Raw genomic sequence first — 25,706 nt, 5'->3', positions numbered from 1 at the left:
ATCGGATTGCCACCCTGCCTCAGCTCTCAGTTCATCCCGATAAATGACTGCGCCAAGGGCTTAGGCTTTAAATGGACTGCATTTATATAGCGCTTTTATCCTCTCATTCGCCAGAGCAGTTCGGGGTTAGGTGTCTTGCTCAAGGACACTTTGACACGCCCAGGGCGGGGTTTGAACCGACAACCCTCCGACTACCAGACAATCGGTCTTACCTCCTGAGCTATGTCCACCCCATAATATTTAGAAACCCAATAGAAGCTTTAAGGAACACGCCCTGGGTAACAGTTACAACACGACCTCAGTTCCCAGCGAGATGAAGCTCTGCTCGCCCACTTCACTTCCTCACTGTCAGCACGACTTATTTCCCTGTTGCAAAAGCATGCAGGACTTTGATGCATGAAAGGTTCTGATCCATGAACACAATCTAGTTGAGCTGCAGTAAAATTATTGTCTCCATGGAGACATTTTGCAAAAAGGGCCCAAAAGAGCAAGAATACCTTGGTTTGAAAAAAGACATCAGAGCTTGCATACTTCTCTCAGAGCACCATGCTGCCATAACAAGTCATCTTCCCCCCTTCTTGCTAGTGATGCTGTATCAAAGTTTAATGGCCTATGCAAATTACCATCTTCAATAATATTTAGAAACCCAATAGAAGAGGCATTTCTCTGCTATTGGGTTTCTAAATATTATTTAGAAACCCACTGCCCCCCGAGTGTCAATTGCACTGTGGATTTGCAGTGACATTTGTTTCAGTGCTTTTTTTCTTCCAAATACCATCAAATTATTGAACTATAGCCTTTTGAGATATGTCAGGTCAGTGCAACTTTGAACTTTAAAAAATAAAATAAAAGTGAACAGAATCTAGGTTTCAAAAGGGGGTCACTATTAGTCTTGCATGAGTTTCAAACTGTCTGTTTACTTAAACATTCTTTGGGTGAGGCACCTTTCCCTAAACCAGGGAATGTTTCACAATTTTGGAGGCCTGTTAAAAGTATTTCGTGCAATAAGGACACTGTTGCTTTTCGGAGGCCCACTAGTGACCTCTGCGGGTACAATGTGGCATTACGCTTCCAAGGCCATTTTGTTCTAGGAGGAACAGCATTTCCATCTGAGGACAGGAGCATGACGTTCCAAACAGTTAATTTTGGTTAGCCTAAGGTTTGGCCTAGGTCTCTGTGTTTTTTTTCTTATTTCTCAGCCTCAAAATGGGTTTCTTGACTTTCACTGGCACAACTCTGGTCTTCATGCTGACAAACACTAATAACACTAATAATGCTCTCTTATACCGGCACTAAGGAAAACACTGTCACCGGTCGGTATATACAGCAAGAATTTTTTTGGGACAAAGACTTAAAAAAAAAAAAAAAAATTATATGGCATTGTACTCTATAATTTTAGATTTGTAATCAAACAATTTGCATGTGGTGAAACGGTGCATATTCTCAACTTTCATTTAAGGGCATTTTTACCTTTTGGTTTCAGCATGAGCAGAAAATAGCTTCTGCTAATGGCAGGCCTACTTGTACCTAAACAATGTATTAAAAAAAAAAACCCTTACAATTACCGTTTACGTGTTCTGATGTGAACACGACTGAAACTCTGAAGAGGAGCTGGAGTTGCACCTGTTTCACCCGGAGATAGAACCCAATCTGATCTGGGATGTTCCCAAAAGACTTCAGCAACAAACCATTCCTATGCCATTGTTATCCCAGTATACCACAAAGAATGACAGAACACAAACACAAGACAAAGTGTGGCATCTCTGTTGCAGCAGGGCCTCTTTATTTTGACTTTGGGGGACCCTGATCACATTCAGAAACTAGCTATTTATAACATAACTTATGACCTGCCATACAGAAATATACATTTTCAGTTATGCTAATGAAGGTGCATTGTTGTTTCTGAAACAATATTGGCTTTGAAAGATTTTAATTATATAATGATGGGCCTCCACAGAACACTGATTTATTTCTGTTGTGCAAACACATCTGAGACTATTATTATGGGTGACTTCAATTACACATGTATGTATGTTATCTACTGGAGTGTAGTTTTTCCAGGAAGTAAGGAGACCCATCTTACAGACACAGCCCCATATTCGTGAAGCAGCCAAGCTTAAGGGCATCCAGTTTCCATGCTATGGGGCGACATAGCTCAGGAGGTAGGACCGATTGTCTGGCAGTCGGAGGGTTGCCGGTTCAAACCCTGCCCTGGGCATGTCGAAGTGTCCTTGCTCTGCTCTGACGAATGAGAGGCATCAATTGTAAAGCGCTTTGGATAAAAGCGCTATATAAATGCAGTCCATTTACCATTTACCATAGAAAATACAGCCCGCATGGAACGTGGTAGTTGGTAGCTGGTGATCAGCTAGGGCTAGGTTTGTGAAACACGGTGGTTGGTCAAGTACATTCAGAAAGTCCATTACACATTATCTCAATAACAGTCAAAACTGTTTATTTCAAAACGTCCGATTCCTCCTTAGGAGCAATTTCCAAACAACCGAAGGTACCACGAGCATCTAACTCCCAGGGCTAAACGAACTTTGGTCCGAAAGGTTCAACTGAACCCCAAGACAACAACAAAGGAACAGGTAAAGGAGTTGGAGGCTCCTAAAGGTGGTAGTGGTGGCACAGCAATGGGCCTCAGGATCTCATCACGATATCTTTGTGCATTCAAATTGTCATGGATAAAATGCACTTGAGTTCTCTGCCCATAGGATATGCCTGCCCATACCAACACCCCACCACCACCACGGGCCACTCTGTTCACAACGTTGACATCAGCAAACCGCTCACCCACCAGCCTGCCATCTGCCCTGTACAACTGAAACTGAGATTCGCCAGTGAAGAGGACCGTTCTCCAGCGTGCCAGTGGCTATCGAAGGTGAGCTCTTGCCCACTCACGTCGATTGTGACGCCGAACTGCAGACAAATCAAGACCCCGGTGAGGACGTCGAGCATGCAGATGAGCTTCACCGAGGTGATTTCTGACAGTTTGTGCAGAAATTCTACGGTTGTGTAAACCAGCTGTTTCATCAGCTGTCCGTGTGGCTGGCCTCAGACGATCCCGCAGGCGAAGAAGTTGGATGTGGCGGTCCTGGGCTGGCGTGATTACACGTGGTCTGCGGTTGTGAGGTCTGTTAGACGAACTTCTTCCGCTTATGGTGGAGAAATGAACACCCGTTACTCTGTCAACAGCTCTACAAGACATTCCTGCAGTCAGCATGCCAATTTCATGATCACTTGAGGCATTTGTGACATAGTGTTGAACAACAAAACTCAGCATTTTAGGGTGGCCTTTTATTGACCCCATCATAAGGAATACCTGTGTAGTGATCATGGCTTTTAATCAGCATCTTGATATACCACACCTGTGCAGGAGATGGATTATCTTGACAAAGGAGAAATGCTAGTTAACAGCGATATAAACAAATTTGTGGGCAATATTTGAGAGAAATAAGATCTTTGTGCACATAGAACAAATCATTGAGGTATTATTTAAACGCATTAAAAATGGCTGCAAAAATAAAAGTGTTGCATTTATATTTACTTTAGAAATGCAAATTACAAGGTGATTCCATAATTTTTCCTCAACATTGATTGATTCCATAATTTTTTCCTCTACTTGATCTGGAAAAAAATGTGCCATTAATTAAAATAATTTAATTTGTTTGAGGTATGTTTCACGAAGCCAGAATGTTCAGCTATTAAACAAAAATTGTTTTGTGTCATATCTGTGTTTTGTTTATTTGCTAAGAAGTAAAAAAGCTGGGTGAACATCCTCTAAGTGTGGTTATTCCATAATTTTTGTCATAATTTTACAATGGATTAACAGCATTGACTCGAATTCACAGGCCTTAACACTTCGTTAGGTTGAGATGTCAATCAAAAATAATTATCCAATAAAATTATTAGAAAAGCATATGACGCCCCTCGTCTTTTAAAACGTAGGCGTGCGCGTTTGCGCAGACGTCGCTTTCTATGACGGGATAGGCCGTGTTTCAATGGGAAGGCGGTCCCGTTTCGTTCTCTGAAGATATTAGGGCGGGGCAAAGGACCGTGCCATGTATTGTAGGTGGGGTCGACAGTGCTGTGGTGGGGTCGATCAAGGATCGGGGTGAGACGCATTTTTGTACCAGAGGGAACTGGCACAAGTGCTTGGGGAAAAAGTTCAGAAATCAAAGATGATCGCTTACATTTGTGGCGTGAGTACATGTGCTACCTAGTATGCTGACTGTTTTTCAGTTGTCTGACAATGCAATGCGACAGCACGATCGACTGGAAAGTTTAACGAGGACTACGTTGGTTGTACTTTATAAGCGTGTTAGCTCGATGCGTAATTTGGCGTATTATGAGAATACACTTCCTTATTTAAAAGCATCATTGGATTGTGGTCAAGGGGAAAGTTTTTTCTTCTTCAGAATATCATTTTCAACTTGTGCACGAATGATGATACTTTGACTGTAACTCATAAGTGGTTTCGGAATCGGACTAAACTAAAAGATACACTGTAAAACGTTGCTCTGCAAGCGTTGCAACAAACTAACGTTGACATGTAGCCTATATCTAGCTAGCACGGTAGCTCGTTGGGAAGTTGTCAACGTATTCGTTGGAAGTGGGCTGACGTTCAGTTTCATTGGTTTGGACCATGAACGCATTTTCCTTCAGCTACTGTTGTAGGCACTGCGTTTCCTAATTTGGTCGGACAGTCATTTATGTTATTAACACTTTACCGCACTGCCGTCAGATAGTGATCCGAGAGAGGAAGTGGGGACGAAAATGTTTGCTGCATAATGGTCAGAAAAAAAAATACAGTAGCTTCTGTGCACCATCGTCATCGAGCGTACATGTCTGTGCAAAGAGCACAATGCTAAGTCGCGCGAACTTAGGCCGAACGTCACCGTTTTGAATGGGAGTAGATGTCCCCCCCCCTCCCCAAACTTGACACAAGTGAGATTTTACTCACAGCTAAACAAACCCTGTTATTGCTCTTTATGTGTTAAGGAAATATTCCGATAAATGCACGCGAAAATGGGCTATATAACACTAGCATCGTACAGCACCGCGTTTCCTCAGGCAATTTTACGAAGGAGATTTGACATTTATTTGGAAGTTATCTTGCTGTAGTGAATTCAACTTCGGGTGTTTATTATGTTGCGTTTACCACGACTACAAGTGTATGGCGACAAATTGGCTAAATAGCCTACTTTATTAGCCAGGGGTGTCCAGTCTTATCCAGGAAGGGTCCTTGTGGGTGCATGTTTTTGTGTTGGCCCAGCACTACGACACCTGATTCAACGAATTAACTGATCACGTTCTTCTGGCGAGACAGTGATGGGTAGAATCAGGTGTCTTAGCGGGGGTGTCCAATCTTATCTCTTTTCGGACAAGATTGCATGCTGTTATAAGCAGTTTCTGTCCCACTGCCACCCGCGTCTAGCCAACGTTGCCGCCCTGACACACGCCCACAAAGCGCAGTCCACAGTTCAGGGCGAACTTTGTTCAATAGATTGAACATCGGGGAAAGTGAAAAGAACGTTTTGCGCGTTGAATATCCTACAACCACGTTTTTGGGGGCAGGTTTGCAGCTTTGCTTGTCATGGTTAATCTTTGGCCACACCTGCCCATACAGCCAGTTTACTGAAGTGTCAGGACGGTCACATCGCTGTGTTCACTTGACTGCACATGCTCAAATCCACCTGAGCCTTTTGGCTTAAAATTGAGTTTATTGAAAGTTTAAATACAGTGCTGCTACATCAACTCTGTCATCATTGTCTTCACTATTATTAATGTGCTTTTTTGCTTATTTTACAGCTGATTCGAAGCTGGATTGATGGCATTATCAGCCTAATATTTGGCCTTTTCTCGAAGAAACCTGCAATTACGCTTCAGGACCCCAATATAAAGTATGCCTTGCGTCTAATCGACAAAGAGGTACTGGAAGATTCTTCTGTTTTAAATATGTACTCAGTGGCATTTCCTTAGGGGATCAAATGGGCTTGCTCTATACAAAACAGTTGTTGTCCATTTACCACCATCAATATTACAAATGGGCAATAAAAAATAAAAACATCATTCAGTGTAAAAATATGCCTATCGATGATCAACATTTTCTTTTAACTGTGACACCAAGACATTCATGTAATTGAAAAAATATTATTTTGTACTCTGAGGAATATGTTCAAAAATTAACTTTTTTTATGCCACCCACCAACTGAACAGAATAGTGACACAATCATAAGATATTAACTGGAACACGTGAAATTGAGGGCTAATTCTGTCATTCCTGTATTTTGAAGGGGAGTGGTGGTAATGGCAAGGGGGAGGTAGCAGAGGGGCGTGTTGGTCACCCTCCCAACCTGACACGATAACGACACAAGCATAACATCCGCTACAACTCATTACCAGACATCGGCTCTTGCACACCCTAATAGTGAGCCTATTGTCTGCTAATGCACACACATGCTACCACTGAGTCACAGTGTTGTTTTACATCATCAAAATTACTTCAAAAGTCATTGTCCACACAAATGACTCACATTTGGCATTCTAATAAAAACATTGGTGGTCATTTACTTCCTTAAAGTGGACAATCCAGATGTTATGAGAGACAAGTTTAAGAACGTTGGTTGCTCTTTTCCTTTAACGGGGTCAGGCCCTGGGTCTCGGTCCTGTGACTGCTCTGGGCGTTTCCTGGCCTCTCTTCACAGTTAAGCCAGGCGCACCACCAGGCTGCAGATGAGAGCTTCGTCACATGACCTCCCGTTAAGTTTCTGGGGAAGGGAGGGCCGTTAACGGGTATAAATGTGCGCTGTCAGGGGAGCGCACGGATTTGGGGTTTAAAAAGAAGAAGCTTTGTTCTTCGGCTGCGTGGCGAAGCTGCCAGTTTTGTTCAGAGGACGAGCTGCAGGAAGTGACGTGTTTTTTGGGCCCCTGGCAGATCGTCAGCCATGACACCAGGAAGTTCCGATTTGCCCTCCCCTCTCCGGACCACGTCCTGGGGCTGCCCATTGGTGAGTCTCTGCCCAGTAGCTCCTCCCTCCAAGACAACCACACGGTTTTAAGTACATTTTTACACCACTAAGTCTCCACACCTTAGTCTTTAGCCATTTACCATTTCGTCCGCGACCTTTCAAAGCAACCTATGCCCCCTCTGCTTCAGCTGTACCCCATTTACACAGGGGAGGGCATCTCAGATGTAGGATTATCCATCCATCCATCCATTATCTATACCCGCTTATTCCTGCTCAGTCATAGGGGGGTGCTGGAGCCTATCCCAGTGTGCATATGGGGAGAGAGAGGAATACACCCTGGACAGGGCGCCAATCTATCACACATGTAGGATCATCCCAGATGTGATTAGTGATTTTAAAAACCATAGGATGGTATTGTTCCCATTCGAAAGCTGTTAAATACTCCGCAATTGGGTACTAAACACTTGGGGCTGGCTTTACGGTCACACATTAGTTTAGTTCTGGACTAAATTGAGTTAATTTTAATTCCGGGACTAGGCTTAATCTGTGTCTGTGAAAATGGCCCTCAGTTTCTAAGAATTATTTTCAGTTTAGCCAAACCTTCAGATATACACACAATGTGGTATTAATGCTTTTTTAAAAGTTTATATTTGACACAGTAAATGAGCAAATAAAAGGCTCTTTCATTTGAATTCTGCGCATCGTTTTGATTGGCCAAACACCCTGTTGCCTCGCATAACACGACTGGGAAAGCCTGTTTGCAGGCCGTATGCATCTGTCTGTCAGAGAGACAGTTAAAAAGGATCTTTATTTCGTCAAAAACTTTCGTCTGCCTGAAGCGTTTGACAGAAAAACGAACTGCCAATCAGGATCTGAATATCCTGTCGGTCTTCAATCTCAAAACTCCTCAAAGACGGACGACTCCTCTGCAATGAGGGACCCTGAAGGGACAGCTGAACTGGCCAGGCTGGTTTAACCACCGCAAATGCCAACTGACAAATGCTGGACTGGTTTGTCAAAGGGAAATGGCGGCAGGCGATTGGCTGGCCAATCCCAGAGTGGCGTTAGTGAGGTGGTTGCTTTGTTCCAGCGGCCCACTTGTCAGCGCTCCACTTACGGCGTTTGAGAAGTTGGCGATCCAGCAACGCAAGCGTGCCTTCTCACCTGAGCGTTCGAGGCTGAAGTGAGGCGCTGACTTTGTTTCGTTGAGACTGCGCCCTTTTGTGGCCAACGCATTCATCCTGAGTTCAGAGGTGGCTTGAAATAGAAACTTCTTGATCTTGAAATTCTCAGTCCTTGAAAAGTGGGTATCATAACTCCCGCATGTTCTTTTGAAAGCAGTGTTCCATTTGAATGGACACCGCTTCCAGGAACATTCCAGAAAGGGCCAGGAACACTCCAGAAAGGATGCTATTCTTGCTCTGTTGATTTTTATGGAGGTATTTTGCAAACCCGATGACTTGTGATGCTGGTTCTGTTTACAGGCCAACACATTTACCTGTCCGCCAAGGTAGATGGGAACCTGGTGGTCAGGCCCTACACACCTGTGTCCAGTGACGATGACAAGGGATTTGTAGACCTGGTGGTCAAGGTAAAGAACACGGCTTGAATGTGGCTCTTGCGAACTTTATTCATTTGTCTGACCATCACTCAAACTGGTTAATGCTGGTTGCTTTAACTTTTCAGGAAGTCCTTTTTGGGGGGAAAAAAGAAATGTTTGAAATATAACTAATGCTTTTTTTTTTTTTTTTTTTGTGGAAGATTTATTACAAAAATGTTAACCCCAAGTTCCCTGAGGGTGGGAAGATGTCCCAGTACTTGGAAGGCTTGCGTATTGGCGATACCATTGATTTCCGTGGACCGAGCGGACTGCTCATCTATGAGGGCAATGGTAAGCTTCAGAGTGGGCGGCACGTTAGCCTAGAACTCAGTACAGGCGGTATCAGTGCCGTGGGTATAGGGGGCTTCTGGGTCCAGAACTCAGTACAGGCGGTATCAGTGCCGTGGGTATAGGGGGCTTCTGGGCCCAGAACTCAGTACAGGCGGTATCAGTGCCGTGGGTATAGGGGGCTTCTGGGCCCAGAACTCAGTACAGGCGGTATCAGAGTGCAGCTGGGTATAGGGGGCTTCTGGGCCCAGAACTCAGTACAGGCGGTACCAGAGTGCCGTTCGGTATAGGGGGCTTCTGGGCCCAGAACTCAATACAGGGGGTACCAGAGTGCAGCTGGGTGTAGGGGGCTTCTGGGCCCAGAACTCAGTACAGGCGGTATCAGAGTGCAGCTGGGTATAGGGGGCTTCTGGGCCCAGAACTCAGTACAGGCGGTATCAGTGCCGTGGGTATAGGGGGCTTCTGGGCCCAGAACTCAGTACAGGCGGTATCCGTGCCGTTGGATATAGGGGGCTTCTGGGCCCAGAACTCAGTACAGGCGGTATCAGAGTGCAGCTGGGTGTAGGGGGCTTCTGGGCTCAGAACTCAGTACAGGCGGTATCAGAGTGCAGCTGGGTGTAGGGGGCTTCTGGGCCCAGAACTCAGTACAGGCGGTATCAGAGTGCAGCTGGGTGTAGGGGGCTTCTGGGCCCAGAACTCAGTACAGGCGGTATCAGAGTGCAGCTGGGTGTAGGGGGCTTCTGGGCCCAGAACTCAGTACAGGCTGTATCAGAGTGCAGCTGGGTGTAGGGGGCTTCTGGTGGATCTGCCTTGCCTGTGACTCAGGAGCCGTTGGCAGACATTCTAAAACTCGGCCGTTCATTTCTTTTTGAACTTCAGAAGACGTTCAAAAGCGGTCTTCCTGGCCGATGGCCTGACCGTTAACCGGTCCCGACGTTGACCGCTGTGTGCCTAAGACCGCCTTTCTCAACAGGAAAGTTTGCCGTCAAACCGGACAAGAAGTCGGAGCCGGTGATCAAGACCGCCAAGCACGTGGGCATGATCGCGGGCGGGACGGGTGAGTCTCCAACCTCAACCTGCCCCGGGACTGAGCTTGGGTTCCTAAACTGGGTGGCGTGAGGGAGGGTTTTAACTCCGGCTGAGCGCACTGCAGCTGACCCTGACTGTGAAGAAAGGGCTGGCACGAGAGAGCACAGAGGCTCGGGAATGTGCGTGATGCAAGCCGCTTGCTGCCCGGGGGCAAGAATCTAGGGTTTGGCTGTGCTTCAAATAGGAGATCAGTCAGCAGCGATGTATGTCATCAGCTCTGATTGGCTGTTGTTTAAGCAGGGATGTGATTGGATGTCTGTGTGTGTGTGCAGGGATCACTCCCATGCTGCAGATCATTAAGGCGGTGATGAAGGATCCCAAGGACCAGACTGTGTGCTATTTGCTCTTTGCCAACCAGGTAGGTACACCGTGCGGGTTCTTTCCCCAGGAACTCTCCTCTTAGATCTAACCCCAGGAACTCGCCTCTTAGATCTAACCCCAGGAACTCTCCTCTCAGATCTAACCCCAGGAACTCTCCTCTCAGATCTAACCCCAGGAACTCTCCTCTCAGATCTAACCCCAGGAACTTGCCTCTTAGGTCACAGATTTCAGGGCTCAATATCCCCGGTTCAGCCTTTGTGCTGTTCTCAGGGTCAAACACGACCCTTTTTCTGAGTTTAACAGCAGTGAAAATCTGTTTGATCACTTTCCCTGGAGCGACCTCTCCATTGGGGAAAACCGTTGCCCATTTTATATTTTTATGAAAGCAGTACACCATCAGGATCTTTTTTTTATATTTGCAGTTATGAAATCACCACTTGCCCTTTTTTAGCTTCTTCTAGAGCAGAGGGCTGTTTCTTCAGCAGCCCTAACAGTTATGCCATCTTTAGTTACACTTCTTCAAGCGGATAAATAACGGCCAAAGGTGGTTTTTTTTTTATAACCCTCCGTGAAATGTTTAATTGGACGTCTAATCTGCGAGTGATCCGGTGCTTGTTTATACAGCCAGCTAGGTCATTTAGCCAGGGTAATGGGCGGTAACAAGCACCTGCGCGCACACACCAGCCCTACAGGTGTTGCCCACCTCCTAGAGCGCTGATTTTTCCGACGTCGGTATAAAAATCTGTTCGGTGCTGTGGGCTTGTTATGATTGGACATTTATGGAAAAATTGGTCACGAAATATGAAATATATCTTAAATGAGAGCAATTTGAAAACCACTGACAGTTTGTGTAGCAAATTCGTGGCTGCCAAATTATGCTATTGTGTGCCGTTGTTGGCAGTTTTATGCAGTAAAACTTTATTCACACCGAGTCATTTATTAGAATTTTGATTGTCAGATTCATTTTTATTACTTAACCTGAACATGTGAATTTGTAGTGCTTTTGTATTTAAAGGGGGGGGGGGCATAAATTACGATTTATTTTTATTATTTATATTCAGAATAAAGGAAGCGATATTATTTATCTACAGTATGTACAGTTGATTTTTTTTTTAGAAAGGCAAAGAGTTTCAATAATATTACAAAATGAAAAATTCAGATTGGAAAAACTCCCCCCCTCCCCCCCCCTCCCATTTGCAGTCTGACAAGGACATTCTTCTCCAGCCTGAGCTGGAGGAGATTTTGGCCAATCACCCATCCCGCTTCAAGCTGTGGTTTACCGTGGACCGGGCGCCTGCAGGTAAGGCTCCTCCCATGTGACCCTCAGTTAGTCTAGACCCTACAGCTGCCTGCAGGGGGCAGTACAGAACCCCCCTCCTGCAGTACAGAGTCCCTCTCCTGCAGTAGGGGGCAGTACAGAGTCCCTCTCCTGCAGGGGGAAGGGTGGGGGGAGTACAGATTAACTTGCATTTAGCGCTTTTGTGGTGCTTGGAAAGATTAGCAAGATATAAAACTGACAAGCAATGGCGAATGGAGACAATTACTTGATTTTTTATTTCCTGTAAAATAAAATTTACTAAATATGGTAAAAACATTTTAATAATATTATTTTCAGATATGATATTTCTCCAGTTATAGAGACTGCATAAAAACGTGTGGCTTGGCAGAACTGACACTTGCTAATTTAACTCTGAATGCAATGCTGTTATCACGCTCTGTAATGTGCTCTGCAGAAGAGCATGTGCTATATATATGTAATGTAATGTAAAAGGATGGGGTGACGGTGATCCTTTGGAATACAACAGTCTTACTTTGGAATACAATAGTCTTTATCTTTCCTTTTTGGTTATTCTGAGAAGAAAGAGAGCATGGCAGATTAAATATTCACGTAGGTTTAAATGAAAAGCCAGCCGCGATTGGTTAATACTCATCCAATCACATGCAACCAGGGCCAGTGAATTTTGAATGAACTTTATTTGAAAATGCAGCTGTCTGAGGACATTACATTACATTCATTTGGCAGACGCTTTTATCCAAATCGACATACAAAAAAAGTGCATTTTCATGATCGTAGACAACTGCTGAACACGGGTTCAGTGAGGTACAATTACTTATTTTGTACAGATATTTCTAGCCGAGAACAATGAACACTATTCTGGTCTAACATCTGCAAAGCCAACTAGGCAGAATAATGCATGAGGACACTGCTCATGCATTGTTCAGAAGGTTCCTTATGATTTAATAAAAACTTTTTTTAAAAAATCTCTGTCCCAGATTGGCCGTACAGCCAAGGATTCATCAGCGAGGACATGGTGCGGGACCGCCTCCCGCCCCCGGGGGACCACGCCCTCGTCCTCATGTGCGGCCCGCCTCCCATGATCCAGTTCGCCTGCAACCCCAACCTGGATAAAGTGGGCCACGCCCCCGACAGGAGGTTCATCTTCTAACCCCGCCCCCCTCCTCCCGCGATAAGCCTCCTCGGCAAGCTTTTGTTGTGTCTGGGTGCAGAAGTTTGTATATTCCTTATTAAATAGCGCTTGGCTTTGATTGGCCCCAATCTGTTACACGGACCATCTAGGGCCAATCGGTGAAGTGGAAAATCCATTACCGGTCTTTGATACTGGAGTCAAGGACTTGGTTGCAATAATTTTTTTTGTTGTTGATCTAATTAGAAATGTCTAACACAGAGTGGCCTTTGTGTTCATCTTAAAGCTTAAAGAGTTTTGAAATCGTATGATTTTGATCCTCGGGACACCGGTATAAATGTGGACCGTCTGTCTTTTCGTTGATTTTGTTAGTCTGTTGTGGATTGTCTGTGTGAAGCGCGTGATGTATTTGAGCAGCAGTGGCGATGCCGGCGGCTGATCGGCTGATCAGCGCGGACCGTGGATCGGGATCAGCGTGCGTTCGTGCCGGCCAGCTGTAAAAGGGGCGGAGCACTGCGCAACCTCGCGTATCCCCATTGGCCGTCTCTGTACTGCACGGAGGACGTTCTTTCTGGCCCGCTTACTGTAGGCACTGATTAGATCTCAGACCACTTGTTGACGTAACTCCTTTAGAACTGAAGAGAACCTGCAGAAGAACCGTGCTGAGACCATCTCCTGAGGTGGTCTGAGTTTGGGTCCTTTCTGAGGGGCCTGAGTTTGGGGCCTTTCAGAGGGGTCTGAGTTTGGGTCCTTTCTGAGGGGCCTGAGTTTGGGTCCTTTCTGAGGGGGTCTGAGTTTGTTTGGCGTGTTCACATATACACAAGTTTGGGAGACTTGTCACTGAGACGCAAATTAATTCTGAAAATGAAAAGTTCACATTCAAAGAAAGCGGCGGTAAGCTTAACCCTGGTTCTCTCAAAATAAGTTTGCGTCAAAATGACAGAAGACCTTTAACTATATTTCGTGGATCAATGAACTGACCCAAGATAAACCAGCACACTAAATCTTTAGGACCAAGTTTGGGAAATCCAACCATGAGGATAACTGACCGCAATCCCAACTGCTCCACACTCATCCTAGCCCCAACTATTTTTTTCTGAACGATAACTACTCTGATCCAGAATCCGTGTATGGACAGGGCCTAACCACATTAAGACTGAGATCCGAGTCACTTAATTGAATGATTATGCTGGCACGTCCTACACTGATACACCAGGCTCCAGCTTGAGTCCCGTTTTAAGGATTCTCAATAACCAAATATATACCGCTTCATATTTCAACATGCAGTATCTGACTGTCCACAATGCAGCTTTACTTTATGCATGGATTCACTAGACTAAGCAGCTTTTGACACACAAGTTAGGCACAAGCATGAACGTCAGTCAACATTAAAACATGAATTAATGTCACCCAACCTGTACTGCAACACAGCCATGCAAATGGTTAGTTACTGCATAAACAGTCTTACTTTCTTAGTTGTACATTTAGTGGTTACTATGGAGCTACCATAATTATATGTATGTGTGTATATATATATATATATATATACTGTATATATATAATTTGGCTGTGGTGATGCTAGAGGTTTCAGCTTGGTGACCTTCTTTTCTGATTGGTCAGCTGCTTATGACCAGGCGCTCATCTGTACAGGAAAATTGTGTCGGGGCTGTTCACCACATTACTGATTCGAGAGGCTCATTTTCTCTCTCATCTAATTTGCATCACGCTTTAATGAAGATGTTTGGGTTTTTTTTTCTTTACTTTTTTTTTTTTTTAAGACCAGTGTGGGGAGGCTGCAGTTGTTGTATTGATGATTTTTTTTTTTTCCTATTCTCCGAATATAATTCATTAATGTGAGCAAGTGATAAAACCTGGTCACAAAGCAACCACTGATCCAAGTCTAAACAGTGAAGAACTGCTATAGATGGCAACATGTGTTATACTAAAATGCACACTGAGCATGCAGGGGGGGAGTGCCATTATAATTTACGTGCTTACGCTATATTTAAGTGCACAATGAGCATGCAGAGGGGAGCGCCCTTATCCTTTGTCACAGCTGACAAACGCGGTGCTGCAAAACTAGAAAAGCATCGTTTCTCGGCGTCAGGTTCAACATGGTGGCCCGCCAGGCGTTGGTCAGTTGTGCTGAAACGTCAGGCAACCCTGAGGCCCGGAGACGGAGGGAAGAGACGAGATTTAGCTGCGTGGACAAGCAGCCCGTCGACTCTTAAAATAAGAAAGTGGTGTAAGTCGCTCCGGAGAGTGAGTGTCTGGCTAAATGGCGGCAATGCAACGAAAGTTGGAGAGTTCGAGGGTGAAAATGAGGACTGAAGGAGGCGCTAATTAGCGCTAGTCCTGAGTTTGGATACGAGCGGCTGTCGGAACCGGAGTTCAAAAGAAGCGCGAGGTGCGGCTAACAGGATATGTGGGGTTTTAGCGGTGCGTTTTTCTCCATTACAGTATCAGGGCTCAAGAGCAAGCATAAGCAGACACAGAAAAGACTAAAGCAGCCGCATATTTTCATTGGGGATCTCTCATTCAAATACACTGTGCCTTTTATCCTGATTTTGGGCTGCTCTCACGTTCTCCCCATTCCTTAAGTCTTTGGAACAGCTTGGGCAGGGCTCATCCCCACGGCAACCGATCCACATCAGCCGGTTGAACGCCTTTACCTGCGCCCGCGGAGACGCGCCAGCCGCTGTTGCTCGGCGACGAAATTTCACCGCGTAGGAGGACTGATTTTTTAGCGAGCGCAGTAATCGGAGACACGGGAATGGCCGTGCAGCTGGGAGGAGGCGGGTTCGACCCGCGCAACTTCTCAGCCGGAGACTCGCACGTTCGCCGTTTGCTCCGATTGGCCGGACGTGCGATTTGGAGCAAAAGGCAGGCTTGGTCAGCCAATGCATGCGCTGCGTGCGTGTTTGTAATGGCAGAAGTGAAACGCTGGGCTGACTTTAAACATTAGATTCTGGCCTTGATGCTCAATACAGTAGCGTTCCATACATGGTAGTAGTTGCAGTTTTCAGCTGCACCCAGGCATTTTGTTTAAAAAAGGGTTTTTTTTTTTTTGAGACGGGCAAAATGTGCTTCTGGAATGCAATTTATGCAAGTCTACATTCCTGAGGGGGAAAATCAGTCCCTTACATCCAGTGGAAATTCAGAAAGTTCTACCAAAGCATTAAATTCCTTTAACTGCAGCTGGACACTGATGCCAGTCCCTTTTGCTCATCAGTAAGTGATGCTAATTGTACCACTAATTTGAATTGACCACAGTACTGATGTTCCCCATTCGTAAACGTTTGCAATGTCTGCATTTGATTGAAGTTACAGCTTGTATTCTCAAAAAAAGTTTGATTACTGAAATGTTCATCCGTCTGTGGTTTGATATAACGCATAAGGATTCCAAATAAATGCAAATGTAATAAAAAGTACGACGCTTTGTAAATTTATTTTCTGTAAAACACGGTTTGTAGTTCACATTTCATAATGTTTTACCTGAGATCATTTCAATATGGCTCATGTTTGCAATTTCAGTTAATAACATTTTCAGTGCTGTTGGTATCAACCTATGGGTTATACAAAATAGTTTAAAAAATAATTAATTTGGCTAACAATTTGCCTGTCCTATTTTGGCCAGTTGGTAATTCAAGGCAATTTTAAGGTTTAAAATACATTTCCACCATCTGTACAATGACCTACACTGGATATGTACACTGGTGCGCTAGTGTAGATCTGGTAAATATATTGAAACCGAAACGTGAGAATGCTGAGGGTGTGCACTGGTGAATTGTTACAAATCCGAAATTGTGGAGTACAGAGCCAAAACAAGAAGAAGAAATTTCTGTGTGGACACTCCTAATCAGTGGGGTTGACTACTTCAGCCACACCCATTGTAAACAGGTGCATAAAATCAAGCATACAGCCACGCAATCTCCATGGAGACACATTGGCAGTAGAAGGGGTTGCGCTGAAGAGCACGGTGACTTTCAACATGGCACTGTCACAGGATGCCACCTTTCCAACAAGGCAGGGTGTCAAATTTCTGCCCTGCTAGAGCTGCCCCAGTCAACAGTAAGTGCTGTTATTGTAAAGTGTAAACGTCTAGGAGCAACAACAGCTCAGCTGAGAAGCGGTGGGCCGCACAAGCTCACAGAACGGGACCGCCGAGTGCCGAAGCACGTAGCGTGTAAAAATTCTCGTCCTCAGAGTCCCAGGACTGCCTCTTCGAAGCAACGTCAGCACGAGAGCTCTTCGTCGGGACCTCCGTGAAATGGGTTTCCGTGGCCGCGCGGCCACACACAACGCAAGCCTGTGAAGATCGCCAGGCGCAATGCCAAGCGTCGGCTGGAGCGGTGTAACGCACGCCGCCGTCGGGGCTCCGGAGCGGTGGGAAAACGCGTTCTCTGGAGTGACGAATCGCGCTTCGCTATCTGGCGGTCTGACGGACGGAAAACGGGTTTGGCGGAACGCACGGTGCCAACGCCGGCGCCCGACCTCGCTAATTGCTCCTGTGGCTGAACGGGAGCCAACCCCTGCAGCCGTGTTACGTAATCAAGTGGGACGGAGTGTAGCACAGTGGGTAAGGAACTAGACTTGTAACCGAAAGGTCGCAGGTTCGATTCCCGGGTAGGGCACTGCTGTTGTACCCTTGAGCAAGGTACTTAACCTGCATTGCTTCAGTATATATATCCAGCTGTATAAATGGATACGATGTAAAATGCTATGTAAAAAAGTTGTGTAAGTCGCTCTGGATAAGAGTGTCTGCTAAATGCCTGTAATGTAATGTAAGTGGAAAGAACAGTTCTTCCCAGAATATTAATGGCCGTTATAGTGGCAAAGGGCGTACCAACTCCATATTAATGCCCACGGTTGGTTGGTTCTCAAATCGGGTAAGCTGGCTTCGTCCACGACGTTTGAAAATTTTCTAAAAAGCGCAGAGAGACGTATTACGAGCGCGTCGAACGTCTTGAGCGATTTGGTTTGCCTGGAACACGCCAAGGAATAGACTCCAGCGAAGCTACAGGAACCCCATTTGTATCTGTTAGGATTATTATTATTCTTATTTTTTCTCTGCTAAAAGTGTCTTGAGGCTCAGCAGTCCTAGATACGAAGAACGAAATGTTCGACTTTCCCGTGGAATTTATTGTTAGTAACAGTTCAAATAGTTACAAGTTACTGCTTTTGGGAGTATCCCTTCGACAAATCCTGTAGCCTTCATAATTCTTTGGCACAACTGATGTTTTAGTAGAAAAAGGAACCCAGATGTCTCAATGCTTAATACACTGCAATTAAATACCTTGCATTGCATCGAATATATTTCTTGTTTTTATTTTTCTTTACAACAAGACATCAAGTGCGCCGCTCTCGTAACTGCCATAACGACAAAAACGAAGGGCGTGAGAAGTGAAGTATGCGGTCACCATAGCGACCAGAACTTTGACAAAAACATTCATCAATTAGTGGCGGTAGCCCTTCCAAAAGCTGGAATCAATGGCATAGATACTGCAATTTAACTCATCATATTATGGATGGATTCCTTTACCATGATTATACCCAATGTGACATGCCACAGCCAATCAGAGGCGAACGTGTGACGTCAAAAATGAAATTAACTGGTTCATAATCACAGCATTCTCTTGCAATATTCAAATACACACAACTGAGTTGAAATTTTATTGACACTTTTAAAATGCAGAAGTTACACAATACACAATTGCTTTACAGGTATGGGATAACAAGGACTGCATAGAAGTATTAATTTGTGCATCTCTCTTACTTCTTTCCTTTTTCAATTTAAAACATACAAAATCCCAATAAAATCTGCTGTATGCTAGCCTGTTACAGATATGTATAATAATAATAATAATAGTAATAATAATAATAATAATAATAATAATAATAATGATGTCTTTAGCAGGTCTCTACACAATGATCATTGCAAAAAATGACAACTGGTTTAAATAACATGCAAGGACACTGAAGTAGCTGAATTAAATACATGTGAGTTAATGACTTGGGTGAACAAAAACATGCACAGATGAACGCTAGGAGTGGAGGAGAGGCTTAACAAGGATCTGGAGTGGGGGGCTTTAGCCACTTCAGCAATCAGGAAGAAAGATCACCTGGAGCCCTTTCCAGGTGGCTATTTCTGCGGGAAGGCAAGGAGTGCGTTGGCACCGTGGTCTGGCCGTGGAGGAGGGGGGGCGGGGTTCGAGTCCACTCATCGAATCTCAGAAACAGGTCAATATATAAAATGCGCGTTCCTTTGGCAAATAAGATGAGGCTGTGGGACAGGGAATGGCTGTGCTGGCTTCAAGCAAAGCCGCCAACTGCTTTCCCTCCCACGTTACCGTGGGCTACAGCGAGATACGATCGGGTCCCGTTTAAAAAAAAAAAACAGATTGGCCATCGACGATCACCCCACGTTCCCCAAAAACAGCTCCGATCGGGCTTTGAGAATGTACACCATGTAAGCGTGGTGCCCCCACGTCCTGTTGTTGTCCTAAATTAAACAAAAATAGGCACAGAGGCACATACTGTAGACAAATCCAATATATCCAGTAACCAGCTGGTTGGCAAACTTGGATCTCTCCAACACGGTATCCTTTCAGCAATTGCATATCAATGTGAACAGGTTTCAGGCAAGTTCAGCTGTTTACACAGTGTAAACAGTGAGTGGAACGCTCAACCGGAGTGGAGCCAGAATGCACAGAAAAGCTTCACGTCCTCTTAAAGGCCAGAATACATCATGTTGACACCACTGTCAAGGCCAACGGCTTTTTCCACGTAGTGTGTGGTGAAAACAAACTGAAATGCAAAAAGAAACAAACAAACAACCGAGATACGAAGGATCTTTTTTTTTAAACCGTTAAAAATTCAAGGTAACCCCTTCAACTTGAACCGTTCACCATAAAGCCTACGTACATACTGACCTATCGTGATGCGGACCTGTCATTGGCAGCCACGACAGCGTATCACAGCTCACGAAAGGCGCAATATCACCGCCCGAATGCGCGCGGTGAATTTTTCAAAGCAGGTTTCAAAAACGACCTTGACAATGTGATTGTGGCGTACATCGTGTCAGCGTAATGGCGCCAGTCGCACGCTGTAATACACGGTCGTGACCGGCGTAAGCTAGCATGTTCACAGGCGAGATTGGCTTTGTGATTGGCGGCTGAAGTGAGCCGATACCAAAGATGGCGCTCGGGGGGGGGGGGGGCGTGCGGCCCTGGCCCTGGCTCTGGCAACGGTGAAGGTGAAGGCGAAGGTGGTGGGCGGGGCCGGCGCCGTGGCGACGGCCGAGAACCTCAGACGTTGGAGTCGTCGTCCATGGCGCCGGAGCCGGGCGAGCCGGCGGACGCCTCTCTGAAAAACTCGTCCTCCTTCAGCATGCTCTGGGAACCGAGAGAGCAGAGCGTTTCCGTTTCAACTCGGTCAAGTCCAGAAACGAAGGACCGTAAAAACTCACACACACATTGTCACAACGAGGACGAATGAGGATGTCCGAACTGATTCATGAAACTCAAGTTATGTGTCAAGCTTTGTGATTGTGAGTTCAGACAGTGGTTGGAGAGGCCGTTTTTTCCAGTCACAAAACTGGAAGCGGGTGGGGTAACACACCCTCAGCGAACTGATCGATTTGGACCAATCGCTGGGATTCGCTTAGGAGATCAAACACATTTGATTGGCTCAAGCAGGCGAATTGCTGACTACAGCTCCACCACACGGCAGGTCTCAGGAATTTGCACGGTGGCTTCTGACCTGGGGCCCATCAGTCAAGACTCAATGTTGGCAGTTTGGATAGGGGTGGGGGTGGGGGGGTGGGGTGGGGGGGCGTGAAACCTACCGTCAGGTTGTTGATTCCCTCGGAGAAGGCGCCAATTTGCCTCACAGTCCCTTCAGAATCCTCCATCTGCAGGAGGAGAAAAACATTCAAGTATCACAAAAACAACCAGAGGCCGGCAGACCAGGTGGTGAAAAACATTCAAATATCACAAAAATAACCAGAGACAGGCAGAGGGTGTGTGGTGAACATTCAGATCAGCTCAAATAGGTGCTGAACCTGCCTTCCTAATATCAACAGATAATGGGATTAGTATGAGGCCAGTACAGGAGAATAAGGGGATGAGTATGAGGCCAGTACAGGAGAATAAGGGGATGAGTATGAGGCCATACAGGTGAATAAAGGGATGAGTATGAGGCTGGTACAGGTTAATGATAAGGGGATGAGTATGAGGCTGGTACAGGTTAATGATAAGGGGATGAGTATGAGGCTGGTACAGGTTAATGGTAAGGGGATGAGTATGAGGTTGATACTGGGGAACGATAAGGGGATGAGTATGAGGTTGATACAGGGGAATGATAAGGGGATGAGTATGCGGCTGGTACAGGTGAATAAAGGGATGAGTATGAGGCTGGTATAGCTGAATGATAAGGGGATGAGTATGCGGCTGGTACAAGTGAATAAGGGAATGAGTATGAGGTTGATACAGGTTAATGATAAGGGGATGAGTATGAGGCTGGTACAGGTTAATGATACGGGGATGAGTATGAGGCTGGTACAGGGTAATGATAAGGGGATGAGTATGAGGCCGGTACAGGGTAATGATAAGGGGATGAGTATGAGGCCGGTACAGGTTAATGATAAGGGGATGAGTATGAGGCCGGTACAGGGGAATGATAAGGGGATGAGTATGAGGCCGGTACAGGGGAATGATAAGGGGATGAGTATGAGGCCGGTACAGGTGAATAAGGGGATGAGTATGAGGCCGGTACAGGTGAATAAGGGGATGAGTATGTGGCTGGCAAGGCTCCCAGCGGCCCTTACCTCCTCGAGCCGGTCCAGGTCGTCGTCATACAGGTCCACGCCCCTGTGGCCACTCTGGAAGCTCTTGCCCTTGGGCATCTCCACGTCCATGGGGCACACGTACTCTTCGCTGTCCTCCTGTCTCTTCTTGCGCAGGCTGCCAAAACTGCCGAACGACAGTTTCCTTGGCTGGAAAACACACAAACACACACGCACACACACACACACACACACAGACACATACAAACACACACACACACACACACACATACACACACACCCAGACAGACACACACACATATGCACACACACACAAACGCACACGCACACACAAAACGTATTTCAGTGGCGCGACAGCGGCGTGAACAGAACTCGGTCCCCCCCCCTGCCGGGTTAACCGGGGGGGGGCCTGCCCTTAGGGGGCGCCGCGCTCTCTCTCTCTCTCTCCCTCTCTCCCCCCCACACCTACCTTGACCCGGGCGGTGGCGGTGAGCGGGGCGTAGTCGGGGCCCTCCAGCTGCTCCTGCTTCAGCCGCTGCGCCTCGTCGCCCACCAGCAGGTGGAAGTGCGTGGCCAGGTGCCGCCGCAGCAGCGTCTTGCTCGACGGGATGTTCAGCAGCACCGCCATCGTCTCCACGTTGAACCGCGGCTCCAACACCTGCCGGGGGGGAGGGGGGGGGGGAAGAGGGCCGTTAAAAAGAAAAAAGAGCGGACCCCCATCTCTCTCCCCCCCGTCGCCATGGTGAACTCGACCTCGCTGCTATAACCATCAACGAGATCACGCTGCTGAAAAGCCAAATTAAATGGACTGCATTCATATAGCGCTTTTATCCAAAGCGCTTTACAATTGATGCCTCTCATTCGCCAGAGCAGTTAGGGGTTAGGTGTCTTGCTCAAGGACACTTCGACATGCCCAGAGCGGGGTTTGAACCGGCAACCCTCCGACTGCCAGACAATCGGTCTTAGGCCTACCTCCTGAGCCATGTCGCCCTCGTATTTAAAATCATTCTGATAAAAAAGCTCATCTAGAACTCTGCTGAAAAGCTAAATTAAAATCATTCTGATAAAAAAAAGCTCATCTAGAACTCTGCTGAAAAGCTAAATTGAAATCATTCTGATAAAAAAAAGCTCATCTAGAACCATGTTGAAAAGCCAAATTAAAATCATTCTGATAAAAAAAGCTCATCTAGAACTCTGCTAAAAAGCTAAATTAAAAACATTGTGATAAAAAAGCTCATCTAGAACTCTGTTAAAAAGCTAAATTAAAATCATTGTGATAAAAAAGCTCATCTAGAACTGTTAAAAAGCCAAATTAAAATCATTCTGATAAAAAAAGCTCATCTAGAACTGTTAAAAAGCCAAATTAAAATCATTCTGATAAAAAAAAGCTCATCTAGAACTGTTAAAAAGCCAAATTAAAATCATTCTGATAAAAAAAGCTCATCTAGAACTCTGTTAAAAAGCTAAATTAAAAACATTGTGATAAAAAAGCTGACCACTCTTTGTTGAAAAGCCCAATTAAAATAATTAATCAGGTCTCTCCTGTGGAACGCAGGTTTGAAATGAGCAGGTCTCTCCTGTGGAGAGAGCAGGTCTCTCCTGTGGAGAGAGCAGGTCTCTCCTGTGGAGAGGAGGTCTCTCCAGTGGAAAGAGGAGCAGGTCGCTCCTGTGGAAGGAGGAGGTCTCTCTCACCATCAGGCCGCCGTGCACGCCGCTGCCCCTCAGGTTGGGCGCGTACTCCGCCAGGTCCACGGACCGCAGCCACTCCATCACTCTGTGATTGGTCCACTGAGAGATCTCCGCCGGGGTCACGTGGTTCTGCGGAGAAAGAAGAAGGGAGCTTCATTTCCTGTTTTTATCGATCATGTCCGCGGATCGCACATTTCAACTTTACATGTATGCATTTGAATATTTCTTTATATTTATGCATTCCCCCCCTCACATTTTTCTCCCAATTTGGAATGCCCAACCGTGCTCACATCCCTCCTCTCAGCGCAGCCTCCTTCCTCGATTTCGGGAGAGCGCAGACCAAAGCACGCGCTATCCTTAACTGATAGCGGAGACTGCGACGAGGCACAGACAGCACCAATCAATCGTCAAACGTTGCCCGGTGAGAGCAGGCTCATCGTGCCGGTCTTCTGAAGCTCAGCTGGCCCTAGGCTAACCCCCCCCCCCACCAGGATTGGCTCCCCGACTCTGACCTCATCGGAGGGGCGGCGGCGCAGGCAGTTGGGCTCGTAGTTGTTCAGGCGCAGGACCTGGATGGCTCTCTTGATGCTTAGGTGGTGCAGAACGCTGCCCACTTTCAGGGACAGCAGGTCATCCTGAGGACAGCGAGACAAGACTTAGAGAGAGAAACTCACTGACAGGACTTAGAGAGGGGTAATTCACTGACAGGACTTAGAGAGGGGAAACTCACTGACATGACTTAGAGAGGGAAACTCACTGACACAACTTAGAGGGGAAACTCACTGACATGACTTAGAGAGGGAAACTCACTGACATGACTTAGAGAGGGGTAATTCACTGACAGGACTTAGAGAGGGGAAACTCACTGACATGACTTAGAGAGGGGTAATTCACTGACAGGACTTAGAGAGGGGAAACTCACTGACATGACTTAAAGAGGCAAACTCACTGACACGACTTAGAGGGGAAATTCACTGACATGACTTAGAGAGGCAAACTCACTGACAGGACTTAGAGAGGGGAAATTCACTGACATGACTTAGAGAGGGAAACTCACTGACACGACTTAGAGGGGAAATTCACTGACATGACTTAGAGGGAAACTCACTGACATGACTTAGAGAGGGAAACTCACTGACAGGACTTAGAGGAGGGAAATTCACTGACATGACAGAGGGAAACTCACTGACACGACTTAGAGAGGGAAACTCACTGACAGGACTTAGAGGAGGGAAATTCACTGACATGACAGAGGGAAATTCACTGACATGACTTAGAGAGGCAAACTCACTGACAGGACTTAGAGAGGGGAAATTCACTGACATGACTTAGAGAGGGAAATTCACTGACACGACTTAGAGAGGGGAAACTCACTGACATGACTTAGAGAGGGAAACTCACTGACAGGACTTAGAGGGGGAAACTCACTGACACGACTTAGAGGGGAAATTCACTGACATGACTTACATTACATTACATTACAGGCATTTGGCAGACGCTCTTATCCAGAGCGACGTACAACAAAGTGTATAACCATAACCAGGAACAAGTATGACGAAAACCCTAGAGAGAAGTACCGGTCCAAGTACAGGGAACAACCGCATAGTTCAACTTGGACCCTGATGGTTAAACTGATTAACACTAACAACGAGAACGGCAACAACGCAATCTATGGAAAAATAAAAATAAATAAAAATACAATTAGTCGTTAAGACAGGCGCATCGACTAAGTCACCTATGAAACAGCTGCCTAGTTACAACCCTAAGTTTTAGTCATTTACAGGGGGGAAGGGAGGGATGGGGAGAGGTGCAGCCTGAAGAGGTGGGTCTTCAGTCGTCGTTTGACTTAGAGAGGGGAAACTCACTGACATGACTTAGAGAGGGAAACTCACTGACATGACTTACAGAGGGAAACTCACTGACACGACTTAGAGGGAAACTCACTGACACGACTTAGAGAGGGAAACTCACTGACATGACTTACAGAGGGAAACTCACTGACACGACTTAGAGAGGGGAACTGACTAACACGACTTAGAGGGAAACTCACTGACATGACTTAGAGGGGAAATTCACTGACATGGCTTAGAGAGGGGAAACTCACTGACATGGCTTAGAGGGGGGAAATTCACTGACATGACTACTAATCCCGCTGCAATGTTACTAATCCCGCTGCAGAGGGGCAACTCACCACAGTCATGTAGTGCAGCATGCGCCCGTCCACCCGCCCCTCATCAAACTGGGTCTTATACTGCGGCAAACCGATGTCATCCAGCCATCCTGACAGAGAGAGAGAGAGAGACAGAAACATGGCAGTATGTTAATGTTACTGTTTATGGCATACATGTGCATAATGAGTATATATTAGTTTACAGGTTGTATAGTTTTTCATTTTGTTATTATTTTTAGTTTATCTATTTTTGTTATTACTGTTCTTTGTGACTCTTGCTTTGGCGACACTGCATGCCATGCCAATAAAGCACCTTGAAATTTAAACTGAAACTTACTGGTCA

The 25,706-nt window shown here is 46.0% G+C and overlaps 2 protein-coding genes across 13 annotated transcripts in view; one reads left to right on the top strand and one right to left on the bottom strand.

Annotated features, from left to right (window-relative positions):
* The first annotated feature begins 4,044 nt into the window (after nucleotides 1–4,044).
* On the top strand, nucleotides 4,045–16,129 carry LOC135245667 (NADH-cytochrome b5 reductase 3-like). 2 transcript variants are annotated; one of them, XR_010327327.1, is made up of 10 exons: nucleotides 4,045–4,205; nucleotides 5,815–5,934; nucleotides 6,941–7,013; nucleotides 8,459–8,565; nucleotides 8,736–8,865; nucleotides 9,836–9,919; nucleotides 10,224–10,309; nucleotides 11,473–11,572; nucleotides 12,547–14,671; nucleotides 14,734–16,129. XR_010327327.1 is itself a non-coding variant. In XM_064318878.1 (9 exons), exons 1-9 carry the CDS (start codon nucleotides 4,185–4,187, stop codon nucleotides 12,717–12,719), a joined length of 894 nt encoding a protein of 297 aa, XP_064174948.1. In that variant the 5' UTR covers nucleotides 4,045–4,184; the 3' UTR covers nucleotides 12,720–16,129. The 2 variants fall into 2 exon arrangements, 1 of the variants encoding a protein (XP_064174948.1); XM_064318878.1 differs by having other exon boundaries at nucleotides 12,547–16,129.
* A 2,229-nt stretch (nucleotides 16,130–18,358) lies between these two features.
* The window catches only part of LOC135245665 (liprin-beta-1-like), a 59,944-nt gene continuing 52,596 nt past the window's right edge, over nucleotides 18,359–25,706 (bottom strand). For all 11 annotated transcript variants that reach the window (XM_064318866.1, XM_064318869.1, XM_064318865.1 and 8 more), the window contains 7 exons: nucleotides 25,385–25,473; nucleotides 23,706–23,828; nucleotides 23,197–23,322; nucleotides 21,974–22,162; nucleotides 21,526–21,693; nucleotides 20,545–20,610; nucleotides 18,359–20,092 (listed from right to left, as the gene is read on the bottom strand). In XM_064318866.1, coding sequence (XP_064174936.1) covers nucleotides 20,006–20,092; nucleotides 20,545–20,610; nucleotides 21,526–21,693; nucleotides 21,974–22,162; nucleotides 23,197–23,322; nucleotides 23,706–23,828; nucleotides 25,385–25,473 — 848 coding nt within the window. In that variant the 3' untranslated portion in view covers nucleotides 18,359–20,005. The remainder of the gene's footprint in view (nucleotides 20,093–20,544; nucleotides 20,611–21,525; nucleotides 21,694–21,973; nucleotides 22,163–23,196; nucleotides 23,323–23,705; nucleotides 23,829–25,384; nucleotides 25,474–25,706) is intronic.

The sequence above is a fragment of the Anguilla rostrata genome, chromosome 19, assembly GCF_018555375.3.
Source record: "Anguilla rostrata isolate EN2019 chromosome 19, ASM1855537v3, whole genome shotgun sequence".
NCBI classification, from domain to species: domain Eukaryota; kingdom Metazoa; phylum Chordata; class Actinopteri; order Anguilliformes; family Anguillidae; genus Anguilla; species Anguilla rostrata.
Note: the sequence above shows the minus strand (reverse complement) of the source record. Positions and strands in the feature narration are given on the sequence as shown.